Source organism: Dermochelys coriacea, chromosome 17 (assembly GCF_009764565.3).
Source record: "Dermochelys coriacea isolate rDerCor1 chromosome 17, rDerCor1.pri.v4, whole genome shotgun sequence".
Lineage (NCBI taxonomy): Eukaryota > Metazoa > Chordata > Testudines > Dermochelyidae > Dermochelys > Dermochelys coriacea.
The window spans coordinates 22925231-22943994 of NC_050084.1; the positions used below are offsets into that span (position 1 = coordinate 22925231).

General features: G+C 45.3%; 1 protein-coding gene across 3 annotated transcripts in view; it reads left to right on the forward strand.

Moving 5' to 3' along the window:
• LOC119844603 (myeloperoxidase-like) overlaps positions 1–18363 on the forward strand; it is a 75860-nt gene extending 57497 nt beyond the window's left edge. Inside the window, exons 11-14 of one of the 3 annotated variants that reach the window (XM_038375676.2) lie at positions 3063–3233; positions 5855–6092; positions 11910–12127; positions 17443–18363. In XM_038375676.2, the coding sequence (XP_038231604.1) occupies positions 3063–3233; positions 5855–6092; positions 11910–12117 (617 nt within the window). In that variant the 3' untranslated portion in view covers positions 12118–12127; positions 17443–18363. Of the gene's footprint in view, positions 1–3062; positions 3234–5854; positions 6093–11909; positions 12128–17442 lie in introns of those variants that run through there. The other 2 variants (XM_038375678.2, XM_043499388.1) reach the window with 2 other exon arrangements.
• Positions 18364–18764: the final 401 nt, after the last annotated feature.

Genomic DNA, 18764 nt, shown 5'->3' on the forward strand with positions numbered 1-18764 from the left:
GAATCCCTCCAGCCACGACAGAATATGCTTAAAGAGTTTCAGGATTGCTACAAGCCCCTGGATCAAACAAAATACAACAGCTTAATCAATGCTATTGCAAAGTGGATAGCTATGGACTGCAGACCGTTCAACATTGTAAATGACAGAAAGTTAAAAGATGTTATTCAAATTGCATCTTCCAATCAGTCATATACCTTGCCCTCCCAAGGAACTATTGTATTACAATTACATGACCTATATCACGAGAAAACTACAAAGTTGGAGCTTCTGAAAAATGTGCTAACTGTTGCTTTGACTGGTGATCACTGGACATCCCTGTGCAATCATAGCTATCTTGAAGTCATAATACACCTGATTGATGCTGCATGGACACTGCAGTCGTTTGCTTTAACAGTAACGCATACTGAAGAGAGACATTATGCTGAAGCATGTGCAGAGCACTTCTTGGATGTTGCAAAAAAATGAAATATTCAAGAAAAGGTTACAACAATTTTGTACTGACAATGCATGTAATATGATAGCAGCAGACAGTCATTTGCCTTTTGAACATATGACATGCATTGCTCATGGTCTGCAGCAATCAATTACAGTAGTGCTCAGTGATGGTGGTTTTGAAAACATGCTGTCAAAATATAGAAAACTTGTGGGCCATTTCAAACACAGTCCAGCTAACAGTACAGAGCTAGAAATACAACAAGCAGCAAATGGACAGAAACAAGAACCTCTCATACAATATATTTCAACCAGATGGAACTCCACATTGGGTATGGTTCCTTGTCTGTGTAACCCACACACCTTCTGCGTGTGGTGTTCTGTCCCATCTAGTGCACTGAGATCACTTAGAGAGAGAGATAAAATGTGTCTGCTATACAGCCTTGGTTAATAGCCAGGTGGCTTTTAGCTCATGTGGTAGAGGCTCATGTACTAAGCTCCAGAGGTCTCTGGTTCAATCCTGCCCGCTGACGACTGGGGTCTGTTGGCGTTACACGAGCTTTGAAATAAAGTCACTATCACAGCCACATTAGCTCTTCAAAAGCACAATCTATCAGTGCCAACAGGTAAGGATTTAAAAAACTGCAAAAGCTAGAAACACTACTTGAGCCCTGCTGGTTTGTGAGTGAATTCCTTGGGGGAAAATTGTATGTCTCTTGCTCTGTGGTTTTACTCACATTCTGCTATTTTTTATGTTATGGCACTCTCGGATGATGACCCAGCATATGTTGTTCGGTTTAAGAACACTTTCACTGCAGATTTGACAAAGCACAAAGAAGGTACCAATATGAGATTTCTAAAGATAGTTACAGCACTCGACCCAAGGTTTAAGAATCTGAAGTGCCTTCCAAAATCTGAGAGGGATGAAGTATGGAACATGCTGTCAGAAGTCTTAAAAGAGCAACACTTCAATGTGGAAACTACAGAACCTGAACCGCCAAAAAAGAAAACCAACCTTCTAACATGCGTTGGTCCACACTGCTTTGGATCTTTATCAAGCAGAACCCGTCATCAGCATGGAAGCACATCCTCTCGAATGGTGGTCGAAGCATGAAGGGGCATACGAATGTTTAGCATATCTGGCATGTAAATATCTTGCAACGCCAGTTACAACAGTGCCATGCGAATGCCTGTTCTCACTTTCAGGTGACATTCTAAGTAAGAGTTATCTTCTGTAAATGTTAACAAACTTGTTTGTTTTAGCGATTGGCTGAACAAAAAGTAGTGTTGAGTGGGTTTGTAGGCTCTAAAGTTTTACATTGTTTTATTTTTGAGTGCAGTTATGTAAAAAATAATAATTCTACACTTGTAAGCTGCATTTTCACGATAAAGAGATTGTACTACAGTACTTATATGAGGTGAATTGAAAAATACTATTTATTTTGTTTCATTTTTACAGTACAAATATTTGTAATAAAAATAATTATATTTTGTTGTAATGGAAATCAATATATTTGAAAATGTAGAAAACATCAAAATATTTAAATAAATAGTATTCTGTTATTGTTTAACAGTGCAATTAAAACGGCAATTAATCACCTTTTTTAATCTCACGATTAATCACAATTAATTTTTTAATCACTTGACAGCCCTAATTATTAGAGATTATTATTATTATAGAGGGCTATATTTATTATAGCCCTCTTATAGACTTGGGGCTGCAAGACCTTCTTCTTTTGATAGAGGTTTTCCAGAATGACATTTACAGTTGTCCTTCCCACAGCTAGAGCGTCTCATAGCCAGGGAACGGGGATGAGCCAAAGACTCTGTGAAGTCCAGTAGGGACCTCACAATGCTAATCTAATTAACCTGGAAGGTACTAAGTTAGTATGGTGATGGATAATGGCAGAGAACTCTAAAATTGTCAAACAATGGACAGCAGATGAGCCATGAGCTTCAATCTTGGTGAAATTTTTAATTTGAAACATTTTTTTTCAATGAATGGGGACCTTTTTTGTCAAAATGGAACTTTTCACAGCAACTCCCCACTTTCAACAACATTTTGGATTCTTGTTGAAAACTTGAACACCAAAACATTTCAGCTGAGAACCATATATTTTTCACTTTTTGCCACTGTTGGCATCAAAATTTTGATTTTCATGTTTTTGATGAAAACTTAAAAACTTTTGAAGACAAATTTCAATTAAATTTTTCCCAGGAACAAAACACACATTGCCAAACCAGCTCTACCTGTGAGGCCTTTTCCAGCTCCTGTTTTATTGCTGTGAGGTAAAAACACAAAGATCCATTTTTCCTGAAGGAGAAGCCTTCCCGGTTCTTCCCATGCAGTTTGTTTACTAATACTGCTTGGCTTCCTTTGAGCAGCTCATGTTGTTATCCGCCAACAGGCCTCTGAATCTGCAGATATTCTTAAAAACTACTCTGGTTCCTTAGGGGGAACATGGTGCTAGGAAGAACCTTCCCAACCATCAGAGCAGGAAAGATCTCAGGTGACCCCTGAGGAGCAAAGTGAGCACTGGGGCTAACCTTCTGTTGCACAAAATATAGCCTACAAGGTGGAATGTATTACATACTGTTCTGTTTCTTTCTGGACTTGACCTTCATTGCAGGTGGCATTGACCCACTTCTCCGTGGTCTGCTGGTTGACCATGCAAAACTAATGAAACAGAACCAAATGGTGGTTGAGGAGCTCCAGGAGCGGCTTTTTGAACAGGTAGAAATAATTGGACTAGATCTAGCAGCCTTAAACCTGCAACGGGGAAGAGATCATGGTCTTCCAGGTAAGTAAGCATAAGACTGCACCCCACAGGCAGTAATAGGGTTCTTTCTGCGTTGTTTGCAGTTGCTTCCACAATGTGCTAGGCTTTTCCAGACAACCCAGGAAGGACAGAGGAGAAGGCGGAGTAGAAGAGAAGGGGGGTAATACAACACTGAAAAAGAAAGATAACCAGGGAGGGGCAGAACTGTACAGAGACTTGGAGGAGGTGGCCAGAGGCTTAAATCTAATGTCAGAGCTGATGAGAGCCAGGGGAGGGATGTGATCATGGATGGAGAAGGAAGGTGGCTCTATTGCTGGATTCTGGATGGGCCAGAGGGAAAGGGAGTGTCCAGGTGGCCAGAGGGAGGCTGGTGCAGCAGTCAGGACCTGGACAAGAGATCTGGTGTGGAATGGAAAGAAAAGAAGGGATCTTGGAGATGCTGAGGAGGAAGCAGCAGAGTTTGGAAATGACCTGGGCAGCAAGGGAGAGGGCAGAGTCAGAAATAGCCCCTGCGGTGCAGGCCCGAGTGACAGAGCTGGGGGCTATTGATTGTGGTGGAGAAGAGGGAAGGTTTGGGAGGGAAGGGGAGGTGTTTGGGTTTGGCCATGGTCTGGGTAAGATGATGCAGGACACCCGAAGGGAGATGTCAGACAGCCAGGCCGAGAGGCGGGATTTGATGGCAGGAGACAGGTGAGGCATGGAGAGAGCTGTGTGAGCCATCAGTGTGCAGATGAGAGCTGAGTCCTGTGAGGCTGTCCAGGGAGCGAAGGGAGATGAACCAAGGGCAGAGCCCTGGGAACACCCTGAGAGGGACAGGGGGCAGCCCCACCAAGAGGGCTCGTGGTAAAAGGGGTTAGAGAGGACAGAGTCTCAGCACCCAACGTGGAGAAGATATCCAGGAGAGTTTCTGCTGTAACTGTCTCAAACTCTGACTAAGATTTGTGGGTCATGGTGGACAGTCAGCTGAACGCGAGATCCCTGTGCAGTGCCATGGCCAAAAGAGTTAATGAGATCCTAGGAGAAATAAACAGGGGAATCTCGAGTAGCAATAGAGAGGTTATTTTACCTCTGTAGTTGGTACTGGTGCCACTGCTGCTGGAATACTGTGTGCAGTGCTGGTGCCCACAATTCAAGAAGGATGTTGATAACCTGGAGAAAGTTCAGAAAAGAGCCATAAAAATGACTGAAGGATTGGAATACATGTCTTATAGTGAGAGAGGCAAGGAGCTCAATCTGTTTAGCTTGATGCTGAGAAGGTTAATGGTTGACTTGATCAGTCTGTAAGTACCACATGGGGAACAGAAATTTGATAACGGGCTCTTTAAATGGGCAGACAGAGCTATAACAAGACCCAGTGTCTGGAAGCTGAAGCTAGACAAATTTGGATTTGAAATAAGGCATAAATTTTTAACAGTAATGGTAATCAACCACTGGAGCAATTTGACTAAGGGTTGTGGTGGATTCTCCATCATTGGCAACTTTTAAATCCAGGTTGGATGGATTTTTTAACAATACACTCGTTCAAAAGAAATTCTTTTGGGGAAGTTTCTGGCCTGTGCTCTACAAGAGGTCAGACTAGATGATCAGGGGTCCCTTCTGACCTTGGAGTCCATGAAAACAATTTTTTCCCAGCAGGAATAGTATCTGGACTTCACTTTTTGGTAGAAATTGCTCAAACTTTCAAAACCAAAGCAATGTCCTTTGGCAGATTCTGAACCTCGGATTATTATTGTTATTTGTTTTACCATAGAATCTAGGAGCCCAAGTACTGGAGCAGGACCTCACTGTGCTAGGTCCTGTACAAACACAGAACAAAAATCTAAGTATAAGATGAGACAATAGATGGCTACAGACATACCTCTGGGGAAGCACAAGGAAACAGCAAGACAATATTGATCAGCACGACAGGCAGTGGGTCTCAAAATAGTAGCAGCCTAACAGTTGGCAAGCTTTTGTAGGCATCACACACAGGAGAGTTAGAAGGAGGATAATGAGGTCGCTTTGAGAATGTTGACAGGGAGCTCCTCCCATGTGCAAGGGACAGCATGAGAGAAAGTTCAAAGATGCTTGCTTGAAAATTTAACAAGTGGGCAATGGAGGCTGCCATTGGCCAGTCAGGTAGGAACTGACACCTAGATGGTGCATGAGAGAAAATAGGCAGGGTGAGGCCTTGATGATAGGCGTAAATGGCCTTGAAAATGAATACAAGCAGCTTGTGTTCGATGCATTAGAGAAGTGGGAGATAGTGGAGGGATCTAAAGAGAGGAATGACGTGGTTAAAGCAATTGGCTAGGAAAATTATCCTTGCAGAAGTATTCTGGATCGTTATGAGTGGAGCAAGATTGCATTTGTCAAGGCCAGAGAAGAGACTGCTGCAGTAGTTGAGATGCAAGATGAGTAGGACACTGAACTTTCTAACTCAGCTTTAACTCCCACTCCCATTTGTGAAGACAGTACTTTGTTAATTCAGTGTCTGATTCTAGATGACACATCAACATCAGCTGAAATATTTTTTAAAATCCTGGACAAGGCAAATGTTACTAGTGGGCAATGGCAAAGCGGGCTGCCCGTGGAGAATGGACTACAAATGGGGTGATGCTAGCACAGATGGCAGTACTGACAGCTCTGCTCTGGTTCTGCAGGGTATAACGCCTGGAGGCAATTCTGTGGGCTTTCACAGCCTCACAACTTAGCTGAACTCTCTGAAGTGCTGAGAAATCCTAAGCTAGCCAAGAAGTTCATGGACCTGTATGGGACACCAGACAATATTGACATCTGGATTGGGGCTATGGCAGAGCCATTTGTTCCCAATGGCAGAGTGGGACCTCTCCTGGCTTGCATCATTGGATCTCAGTTCAGGAAATTGCGAGATGGGGACAGGTAGGCTGACTGGAAAGTGAATCTCCACTTCCATTTTATTTACAAAGAACAAATGGCAGTTGGTTTCATGTGCTGTTCCATTCCCTTGCCGATGAGGTTGCTTGGTATTCCATGCTCCACAGCTCAATACCGGAGTTTCATTCACAGTTATTAAAGGGGTGCTCTTGTGGGAAGGGCAGTTGATTAACCCCTACGTGGCCAGGCAGCTCCAATCACTGGTGCATGGATGGTCTGTAGGGGGCTCTGAAGAAAGGTGAAACACCCCCTTAAATCTCTTTTAAAGGTGGTAATTTCTGGGGTCATTATCATAAGAACATAAGTACTGGGTCAGACCAAAGATCCATGCAGCCCAGTATCCTGTCTACTGACATTGGCCAATGCCAGGTGCCCCAGAGGGAGTGAACCTAACAATAATGATCAAGTGATCTCGCTCCTGCCATCCATCTCCACCCTGTGACAAACAGAGATTAGGGACACCATTCCTTACCCATCCTGGCTAATAGCCATTAATGGATTTAATCTCCATGAATTTATCCAGTTCTCTTTTAAACCCTGTTATAGTTTTAGCCTTCACAACCTCCTCAGACAAGTAGTTCCACAGGTTAACTGTGTGCTGAGTGAAGAAGAACTTCCTTTTATTTGTTTTAAACCTCTACCCATTAATTTCATTTGGTGGCCCCTAGTTCTTATATTATGGGAACAAGTAAATAACTTTTCTTTATTCACTTTCTCCACACCACTCATGATTTTATATACCTCTATCATATCCCCGCTTAGTCTCCTCTTTTCCAAGCTGAAGAGTCCTAGCCTCTTTAATGTCTTCTCATATGGGACCCGTTCCAAACCCCTTATCATTTTAGTTGCCCTTTTCTGAACCTTTTCTAAAGCCAGTATATTTTTTTTGAGATGAGGGGACCACATCTGTATGCAGATTCAATATGTGGGCGTACCATGAATTTATATAAGAGTAATAAGATATTCTTCGTCTTATTCTCTATCCCTTTTTTAATGATTCCTAACATCCTGTTTGCTTTTTTGACTACTGCTGCACACTGCATGGACGTCTTCAGAGAACTATCCATAATGACTCCAAGATCTTTCTCCTGATTAGTTGTAGCTAAATTAGTCCCCATCATATTGTACGTATAGTTGGGGTTATTTTTTCCAATGTGCATTAGTTTATATTTATCCACATTAAATTTCATTTACCATTTTGTTGCCCAATCACTTAGTTTTGTGAGATCTTTTTGAAGTTCTTCACAGTCTGCTTTGGTCTTAACTATCTTGAGCAGTTTAGTATCATCTGCAAACTTTGGCACCTCACTGTTTACCCCTTTCTCCAGATCATTTATGAACAAGTTGAATAGGATTGGTCCTAGGACTGACCCTTGGGGAACACCACTAGTTACTCCTCTCCATTCTGAAAATTTACCATTTATTCCTACCCTTTGTTCCCTGTCTTTTAACCAGTTCTCAATCCATGAAAGGATCTTCCCTCTTATCCCATGACAACTTAATTTATGTAAGAGCCTTTAGTGAAGGACCTTGTCAAAGGCTTTCTGGAAATCTAAGTACACTATGTCCACTGGATTCCTCTTGTCCACATGTTTTTTGACCCCCTCAAAGAACTCTAATAGATTAGTAAGACATGATCTCCCTTTACAGAAACCATGTTGACTTTTGCGCAACAATTTATGTTCTTCTATGTGTCTGACAATTTTATTCTTTACTATTGTTTCAACTAATTTGCCCAGTACTGACGGTAGACTTACTGGTCTGTAATTGCCAGGATCACCTCTAGAGCCCGTCTCAAATATTGGCGTTACATTAGCTATCTTCCAGTCATTGGATACAGTAGCTGATTTAAAGGATAGGTTACAAACCATAGTTAATAGTTCCATAGTTTCACATTTGAGTTCTCTCAGAACTCTTGGGTGAATGCCATCTGTTCCTGGTTACTTGTTATTCTTAAGTTTCTCAATTAATTCCAAAACCTCCACTAGTGACACTTCAATCTGTGACAGTTCCTCAGATTTGTCACTACAAAAGATGGCTCAGGTTTGGGAATCTCCCTAACATCCTCAGCCGTGAAGATTGAAGCAAATAATTCATTTAGTTTCTCTGCAATGACTTTATCATCTTTAAGTTCTCCTTTTGTATCTTGATCATTCCGAGGCCCAGTCGATCGCCCACAGTCCCACTATCCTGTGTTTATGAATCCAGGCTGCTTCAAACCACCATGAAAAATGCAAACACTATGTCAATTTTAATTTCTGTTTTGTGTATTACCACTTGAAAAATATTTCTTACACATGCAGGTTTAATTTGACTGTTATTGTTGCAGCAGAGTTTTCCTTTTAATAACAATGTCACCACCATTCTCCCATAATTTATGACATTCAAAAACACTATATTAAAAGAAAGTTATGTAGTTTGCGAAGTTGAGCACTCAGAAATGCCAGAAATAAGGCTGCCTGCAATCTTAATTCAGCACCCTTGTGCGTATGCATTTTGACAGTCTTTTTAATTACATGATTGCATGTTGTCGGGGTTCTGGGAAAAACAATGTCAGTCAGTGCACAGGATGGACAGTGCTCCAGGAATGAGGCAGCTGTTCAATATTTCTTTATATCCCTCTTGTTCAGCATGTGGCCCCTGCTGTGTTCACCTCACGTCATCCAAACCTTGCACTGAATACAGAATTAGTCATTTCTTCATGGGCTGTTCCATGGCACTTACCATAGTATCACCAATATATTTTCACAACACCCCAGGGAGGTAGGAAGGTGTTATGGGCCCCATTTTACAGATGGGCGCAGAGATAGTAACTTCATAACTTACAAGCCTTTGTTCCTCCTGCTAAATTTCACATCCATACCACAAACCCTTGGGAGCACTAGAGCTCTTCAAGGAAATGGCAGGAAAAATTGGCTAATGTGGGCAAAACTACCTCTTTCCCTCACCTTGTTCTCAAGGGGACTCAAACCATTTTTACTGAAACACAACAGAAAAATCCAGCTTGAGGCAGAGACCAAGTCTGGTGAATCTCAGCCTGCAGGGTTCAAGTCTGGCAAAGTAACAAGTGATTAAACCAGAGGCACCTGAGCTGGGCCAACTTCCTCCCCTCCCTCCCTCATCCCTTCTGCCACAGGCTTGATGGTGGGGAGATAAATTATTGTCGTCCTGCCTGAGAGTTGGTGTGGAAGTGTCTCATTTCTCCCTCTCCTCAGATGACCCTTATACTAGCATGTATAGCTCTGCAGAGAGACAGGGTCCCAGAAAGGCCCCCAGTATCATGCAGTTCAAGCTAGTTTACCCCCCTACACATGCCTGCCCCCTCTCCAGTAGCAGGAGCCGCGCTAACAGCATGGCAAGGATTCCCCCTCCCTCATGGAGCATGGGGAGTGCTTAGACAGCAGCAACCCTGAGAATCTGCTCCACCATACACCAGCCTCACAGACCAAGGAGGAGAGGCACCTCCTAGAGTGCAGCACTCTAGCCCTCTGGACTGTGCCCTTCACTAGCTGTAGCATTGCCTGCAGGTGCTCACCAGCCCAATCAGATCATGGCCCCAGCACCAATGGGAGCAAAGAGCCCCCTGGGCCTGTCAGTAAAATCAGCTAGTGCCTCCCTGAAACAGGGCGAGTTCCTGGAATACACTATTCTGTCTTCTGCGCAGTGCTTGGATGGCGTGCCATAGACTAGGCAGGGCTGCACAATGAGTGGAAAAAGATACAAATGTGGTCAAGCAGAGTAACTGCCCACCAGCACGAAAAGGGTTAAAGAGAGCCTTTGGGCCCAGGTGCCCTGTTATACCTGCAGCCAATGCCAGGCTTGGAGGGGAGAGAAAAGGAGGGAGCCTTGCTCAGTTTGGCGAAAAGGCAGGAGCGAGCTGCCTCCCTACCCAAGGGAAGGAGCACTACCCTGCCAGCCAAGGCAGTCACCAGGAACCCAGCACCGTCTTCCTGGCCAAAGGAAATAGAGAAAGCGGCCTAGGCACATCTGGCCTGAGAGGAACCCGGGTGACCAAAGCACAGAGACCTTGTGGGGGTTCTGACCCCGGCAAATTTATAGCTGCTCCACCTGGAGGAACCTGGGACTGCAGCAGGATGCTGCCCAGGGTCCACGAGGGGCCATTACTGGTGACAAGCCATTACAGGAACCTGGACTATAGGGGCCAAGCCCCAAACTGAAGGGGCAGCAATAGGAAGTAGCCCAGGGCAGTGGACATAGACTCCCTGCTGGGAGGTCCTCTACTCAGGGGTTGACTTACATGGGGCCCTTGGCTGGGATCTGGTAGAATGGGAGGGTCCAGATCCCCCTATCTGCCCACCTTAAAGACTGAGGCACCTCAATCACAGAAACAGGGAGCATGAAGTTAAGTCCTCCAACCACTAGGTCAACTGGCCTCCCAAACCCCCTTTGCAGTTTTGGTGGAGAATGTGGGCAGATACCCTAATCCCTGCCTAAGGGAATAGAAACACACAAGCAACCAACCAACCAACCCTCAAGCAATCCCCATCCCCACCTCCCTCCTCACTGAATGGAGATGAAAGAGCTGCTAGAATGGATGGCTGAACAAAACACACACCAGCAGCAACAACTACTTCAGCAGATGGCCAAACAGCAGCAGCAGCTGATCTGTGAGTTAGCGACCCAGCAGCAGAAGCTGGTCATCCAAAGGTGGCTACAATACTATGGCCATGTATTCCAGCAGAACCAGTGAACCCCACCCCAGCTGTGATTGCCACTGCTCTCAGACTCGCCAAGGTGGGACCTGATGATGATCCTGTGGCCTTCTTTGAAACCTTTGAGGAGGTAGCCATGGTAGCCAGCTCACTATTCTAGCCAATTTATTCCAGGGTTCTCAACCATTGCAGACCCTCTTACCCAGGTGCTCCACTCCACTTCATGCCTCTGTCTACCCTGCCTTAAAGTCTGAAGCACCTCGACCACACAAGCAGGAAGTCAAGTCCTCCAACCCCTAGGTTGACTGGCCCCCCAAGCCCACTGTTACAACAAAGAACTGGGCAGCTACCTCATTCCTACAGCACCGTGCATTGAGTGAGCTAGGGGTTGTTTGTGGACTAAACAGTATGTGAACATTCAATTAAGGTCTCTAACACAGCCCATACGCACAAGAGGGCAGAGTTAAGATTGCACAGGCAACCTTAATTCAGGGATTTCCTAACCTTGGCATAGATTCATAGATGTTAAGGCCAGAAGGGACCATGGTGAACATCATCTGAGCTCCTGCACAGCACAGGCCAGAGAACAGCTGTGATTCCTGCAGAAGCCTTTTAGCCCGTGACTTTGCAATCTAAAGTTCTTTTCATTTTCAATAGAACTTATCTGTATAGAATCTTCACAGTCTTTCTCTAAAAAAGAAAAGGAGTACTTGTAGCACCTTAGAGACTAACAAATTTATGTGAGCATAAGTTTTTGTGTTAGTGTCTAAGGTACCACAAGTACTCCTTTTCTTTTTTGCAAATACAGACTAACACGGCTACTCTGAAACCAGTCTTTCGCTAGAAATCTTGAAGGCAGTTTGGCTATAGGAGATTTATTGACATTAGAAATACACTTTTTTTAAACTACCAGGTGAAATTGTGGTCCCACTGCAGCTGGTGGGAGTTTTGCTGCTGACTACAATGAGTCCCAGATTTCACACCCCATCACTTGTATTTCCTTTTCACAGGCAAGGCTACTTTTCATATCTATGGAGACAAAACAAAATCATGACACCCCAGAACTAAATTCATTCCCAAGAAGGATAAACACAGGCTGTAACACCACTGCTTTTCTGCTTCTTTGTAGGTTCTGGTGGGAGAATCCTGGGGTTTTCACTCCACAGCAGCGCCATGCCCTGAGCAGCAGTTCATTGCCACGGGTTCTCTGTGATAACACTCGCATTAGAGAGGTGCCCAGGGATGTGTTCAAGGTCAACCGCTATCCTGAGGATTTTGTGAACTGCAGAGTGATCGACCATCTTGACTTGTCACCTTGGAGACAACTCAGTAACTAAGGAATGGAAGGTACAGAATGGACCCCCTGCCCAGAGAAACACACGCAACTGGGCCCATGTGGAGACTTCCCTTCCCCAGCACTCCCTGGCCTTTCCTCCCCAGATCAACCCCAATCTCCAAACAAACTCTTCCAGCCACCCTTCCTCGAACAGATCCTTCCTCCCAATCCCCCACCTTGATCTTCCCATCTGCGCCAGAGACTCCTGTTTGTCTTCACTATAACATGAGGGAATGTTAGCACCGCTTGGCGGAGTTGTATTAACCAATGCACTGGCGAATACACCCACTGCAAAATTGGTTTTAACACCATGTTAGTTAACACAACTAGTTCAGGATCATGTTCTGTCACACCCTGATTTTTTAGTGAACGCAAGCCCATTGACTCTCTTGTCCCTAAGGCTCTGTCACTGCCTGTCCCCGGTACAAATGACCCGGCCTTCACTCACCCTGCTCACAGACCGTTGGCTGGATCCAGCTCCACTGAAGACAGTGGGAGGCTTTCTATTTACTCCAGTGGGAGTTGGACTGGGAACCCTAGATCTCTGGCTATGGATCATATTCTGACAGCTGATTATATTCTGACTGTACTCATTGTTATCTTCTTAAGAGAGATTCATCCACTCTAGAAATGGGAAGGATCTGTTAGGCCCCATGCAGGCCCTGTCCCTGCGGCCAGTGCAGGATTGTTCCCTGTAGTATTTCTTTAGTGTCATAGCTACGCTCCCAAGAGGTGGGGTTCCCACGGTTTCCCTTAGTACACTCTTCCACACCTCCTAGACCTCACTGCTGATATGATATTTCTGATATCGTATCTAGCATTCTATTCAGGCACTTGCATGGTGTTCATTCCCATTTACTCAAGTGGGAGTTGGACTAGGAACCCTAGATCCCCAGCTTGGGATGGCTGTGGATCATATTCTGATAGCTCTGTACATATCTCTGTACTCGTACAGTTATCTTCTTGAGAGACACAGACTCATCCACTCATTCTACTTCATGGAAAACGTATAGGTTTGACTAACTTTTCATTAGGAAGGTTTCTCAGGTCCAGGATGGACTTTCTGGAGAGAGAGACCCAGCCCTACCCCAGAACAGCTTGCGCAGGAGCAAGGACTTGAGTCTTCCACATCCCAAGTAAGTGCTCTAACCACTAGGTTATAGAGTCACTCTCTTTCAATGACCCCTGTTGGAGCTGTTCCATTTATATTGAAAAAATTACGTTTATTGCTCCAGAGAGGTTGATTCTATTGGCTGGTGGTCAGGGGACTCACCTGGGAAGTGCAAGATCCAAGTGCCTACTGCAAATCAGCAAATCTGGGGTGTTTTCATCCCATATGAGTGCCCTAACCACTGGATATCCTGGGGTGGGCTGGTGTTTGTGTAACACTGACAGACCCCGGTCTTTGGCAGGGGGGATCAAACCTGGGACTTAGTGCATGAGCCATATGGCTCATAGATAAGGCTGTAGAGCAGACTCATTAATTTCTCGCTCTCTAGATGGGACAAAACACCAGAGCCAGGAGATGTGTGGGTTACACTTGCACTCATATTTGGGTGTGCAGGATTTTGAAAGGCCTCAGTTTTGTTTTGAATTGGAACCAAACAAATTAGAGACCTCATTTTTTCCTAAACTTGAATTGTTTTTAGCCAGCCCTAGTGTACCAGTGGAATTCAGGTGTCAAGGGAGCCCTGGTTGCAGCAGGGTGACTGATCTCTCAGGGAGCCAGGATCAGTGCCATACAGGGTCTTGAAAAATCATGACAGCACCCCGTGGAACTGGGCTCTGAATTGAATGGGGAGCCAGTGCAGAGAACGGCATGTTGGGGTGATGCGTTCCCAGTGTCTTGTGTTGCAGAGCAACCAAGTTGCTGTGTTTTGAACAAGCTGTTTTTTCTCAGGGCTTGGTCTTCCCTCCTTAGATAAAAAGAATTGCAATACCCGGCTTAAGTGTTACAGTGTGTAGATCACTGTGACCAGATCTGCCTTTTCTAACACCGGGCACAATCGGGCCAGCCACAGACCGCAGGAAGGTTTTTCTTTTGTTGCTGTTGCTACATAACTCTAAGAGGACCTCAGGCTGTGGACCAGAGTGGCAGTCTGAGGGCAGATGGCTGGGACTGTGATAGAGGAGGAGTGCTTTTCCTTTCCCACGTGTCACACCAGTCTTATCCTGGTTCAGCTTCAGCCAGCTGCTCTTCATGCAGGTGCTGAGCTCGGAAGGCAGTGAGAAACTGTCACGGGGCAAATGCACTCTGTCCCCCTCTGGGGTGGGGGAGTGGGCGTTATAGCCTTACGGCTAAGTCCTCCTGAGCACCCTTAGCTTCAGGGTGGTATGGCCTAATGGCCAGGGTCAACAGGGTTGCCCTCTCTCGCAGGGCCATGCAGCCTAACGGTCAGAGGGGAATGGGCCACCGCTAAAGGGAGGTGGTGGGCAGGGTAGGGAACCCAAATCCTCCTTACTCCGCCAGGTCCCAGCCCATGGCCCCGTCAGCAGCGAGTGTACTCACCACTGGGTCAGCAGAGATCCGACCAAAATACGCTAAGTTAGTGCCCAGTCCTACAACTGGATCAATGTCTAGTTCCCCTGGGGTGCTTCCTACTGTATCTTCCAGTGGCACGGTCTCTGGATTTCCTGGGTCTCCGGGGTCTCTGACCTGTAAAGCTCCCAGCAGTTCCGACATCTCCTGGGTGTCCATGAGTAGCCGAGGATCCATCCAGATCCTGGTGGGCTTGGCCTCCATGGCCTTGGGCTCCAGCAGCTCCTGGGTGGGAACCTGCAAGCATGTGTCCTCCCTCCTCAGCAGTCAGCCCTGAATGAGCTGGGCTGCTCCCCCTTATACAGGTACTCCAGTTGAAGCATGACCAGCAGGGGTGAGGGGATATGGCTTCCTTGGCCCACAGTGTGGGGTTAACCCCTCCTTGTCCAGTGCGAGAAAAGTACACCCTGTCACAGAAACCTGGAAGGTGGTGGTGTTTGCTAGCCATATAAAGGAGGTCAGAGCTGGGTATCACCTATGTACTGCAGACACTTCAGCCCTCACTGACTCAGTTGGTCTCCCAATTGCCTCAATGAATCATAGACTATCAGAGTTGGAAGAGACCTCAGGAGGTCATCTAGTTTAACCCCCTGCTCAAAGCAGGACCAACCCCAACTAAATCATCCCATCCAGGGCTTTGCCAAGCCGGGCCTTAAAAACCTCTAAGGATGGAGATTCCACCACCTCCCTAGGGAACCCATTCCAGTGCCTCACCACCCTCCAGGTGAAATAGTGTTTCCTAATATCCAATCTAGACCTCCCTCACTGCAGCTTGAGACCATTGCTTCTTGTTCTGTCATCTGCTATCACTGAGAACAGCCTAGCTCTATTCTCTTTGGAACACCCTGTTCAGGTAGTTGAAGGCTGCTATCAAATCCCCCCTCACTCTTCTCTTCTGCAGATTAAATAAAGCCCAGTTCCCTCAACTTCTTCTTATAAGTCATGTACCCCAGCTCCCTAATAATTTTTGTTGCCCTCCACTGGACTCTCTCCAATTTTTCCACATCCTTTCTGTAGTGGGGGCCCCAAAACTGGATGCAATACTCCAGATGTGGCCTCACCAGTGCCGAATAGAGGGGAAACAAAGACACACTGTTGACTCATATCTAGCTTCTCATCCACTGTAATCCCCAGGTCCTTTTCTGCAGAACTGCCGCTTAGCCAGTCGGTCCCCAGCCTGTAGCAGTGCGAGGGAGTCTTCCATCCTAAGTGCAGGACTTGTTGAACCTCAGATTTCTTTTGGCCAAATCCTCCAATTTTTCTATGTCACTCTGGACCCTATCCCTACCCTCCAGCATCTCTATCTCTCTCCGTAGTTTAGTGTCATCTGTGAACTTGCTGAGGGTGCAGTCCATCCCATCCTCCAGATCATTAATGAATATGTTGAACAAAACTGGCCCCAGGACCGAACCCTGGGGCACTCTGCTTGATGCCAGCTGCCAACTAGACATGGAGCTGTTGATCACTACCTGTTAAGCCCAATGATCTCGTGTGGTGCTGAAAAGGCTGCAGGAGGGAACTGAGCCTCGCCAGACAGTATGGTGGCAGAAGAGCTGTTAGCACTGGTCTTCAGCTTAACCTTTCCCTTAATTTCAGCTCATCGCTCCTAACTGTACCCCATTCACATATTTGTAAGGACAGAAGAGACCATTCTCACCCTCCTGCACAGCGCAGGCCAGAGAACATTACCCAATCAGTCCTGTAATGACACCAGTAAATTATGATTGAGCTAGAGCATAACTTTTAGAAAGAGATACCCAAACCTGATTGAACGACTCCAGCTTTCATAGACTATAAGGGCAGAAGGGATCCCTGATCATCTCGTCTGACCCCCATATAGCACAGGAAACTAAATTACACTCAATAACCCCTATATTGAGCCCAATCACTTCGGTTAAATTAAAGCATTTCAGTCCTCAGGAGCTGAGCGCTACAGAGACCAGGAGAAAGCAAGGTGCCAGTGAGATGGAGATTCCATCCCACCCTTTGGTAATCTGCTCCAGTAGTTGATCACCCTCACTGTTAACCATTAGAGTTTATTGCCAGTTTGAATTTGTCTAGCTTCATCTGCCAGCCACTGGACCTTGTAATGTCTTTGTCCAGTAGATTAAAGCGCCCCCTAATATCAGATTGAAAAGAAGCTGGATGATGCAATCGTGTCTTACAGTGCCAGTGATATACCTTTTATTCCAGTAGTACCTAGGCAGATGTGAAACTACACCTGCTAGAGAGAAATGTCTTTAAATCTTCAGGACCAGAGAATTTGCATCCAAGAGTTCCAAAAGAATTGGCCAAGAAGTATTCTGAGCCATTGATCTTAATTTTTTTAACAAATATTAGAAAGAATGGGAAAGTCCCAGAGGACTGGGGAAAAAGGTAATATTCTGCCAATATTCTAAAAATGCTAAAGGGGATAACCTGGGTAATTACAGGTGCTGAATGTTCAACACCAAAAACTGCTTCACTCAGAGGCAGAATACACAATATTTCAGGGGAAATTTCATGTCCAGGACAATCCCAGCCACCCAGGAGCTTTCTCTGCTTTATTGACAGGTTTCAGAGTAGCAGTCGTGTTAGTCTGTATTCTCAAAAAGAAAAGGAGGATTTGTGGCACCTTAGAGACTAACAAATTTATTTGAGCATAAGCTTTCGTGAGCTACATGCATCCGATGAAGTGAGCTGTAGCTCACGAAAGCTTATGGTCAAATAAATTTGTTAGTCTCTAAGGTGCCACAAGTATTCCTTTTCTCTCTGCTTTATTGACACCTTTCCAATTTCACCCTACAGAACAAGCATCCAGTGACTCCTTATGATGGAAGTTGAGATTTCCTTGGAGGGCTGGATTCAGGATGCTGCTGGCAAGGATTCTTCACTACTTTAAGTCTAACCCCCTACTGACTTTTGCTGGCTGGAATGCATGGCCTAGCTGCTGCCATTTTGCCTGTGTTTGTGTAGATTTTCTTCCATTTGCAAAAACTTCCAACCCTGAAATTAGCTTGCAAGTGGCCATTGCTAAAAAAAACTAGGATTAGCTAATAACACTAGCTAAAGAAGTCCAGATTGAATTGAAGCCCATGAGTGCAGATTTACAAGTAAGTGATTGTAGGCTGCCTACTGGCTCCTATTTTTGTGATTCTTCAATTTCTTTATAATACAGATGATTGATTCTCTTTCTGGTTTCTCTGAATGGTGAATGGGCAAGTTGTACACATTTAAGATATTATCTCAATAAAGCCTGATTTATGCAAAAGTGTATTCAGGTACCATCACCTCCCATTTCTGATTATTGTCAGTACATTGGAACAAATACACTATTAACCAAATAGCACTATCTAGCAGACTATATACGTCTCTAGCACCCCCTCAGGGAAAGGGCCACTACTTCTGTCTCAGAGTCCAGGGCACTGCCCCCAGCTGTTTTGTCCAAGGCATCAGCCCCCTTTTGTGCCAACCCAAAGTCAGCATGCTTCTGCAGCCCACAAAAAGCATAGTCTGAGACCTTTGGGAAGCCAAAGAAAGGAAAAGACCTGGCACTTCTCCTTTCTGAGGAGGCTTAGGGGGACAAGGCTCTCAAACCTTTTCCCTAGTCTGCAATCCCTGCTTCCATGGGCCAAAGGGCTCTGAGTTGCAGTCCTGCTCCTTCAGAGTGCCACCCTGCACTGAGCAGGGATCCTCCCTTTTAGGGACACACCCATCTCCGGGCTTGACCTGTCTCACAGGTACAGCAACAATTCCATAACCCTCTAAAAAGTTGTTCTGAATTGACCAAAATGTTTCAGTTGACTCAAAATTATTTTTTCTATTTTGTGATTTTGGGGTGTTTTTCACTCCTTTTAATGCTTTTCATTTTTGTGTTGGATAGCTGTCATCCAATTTTTTATAGATGTTTTGGGGTTCTTGCATGATCTCCATGTAGGTTTTCTGATTTTTTCCTTCCAGTGTGTATGAACATGTAATAATTTCTTGTCTGAGGTGGCCCCTTCTGAATTAGTGAGGAGCAGGAGATGGCTCTTTTTTTGAGAAAAGACAGAGTGGGACCTGATAACAATCTTCAAATATGTTTAAGGGTGTCATAGAGAGAACGGTGATCAATTGTTCACCATATCCAC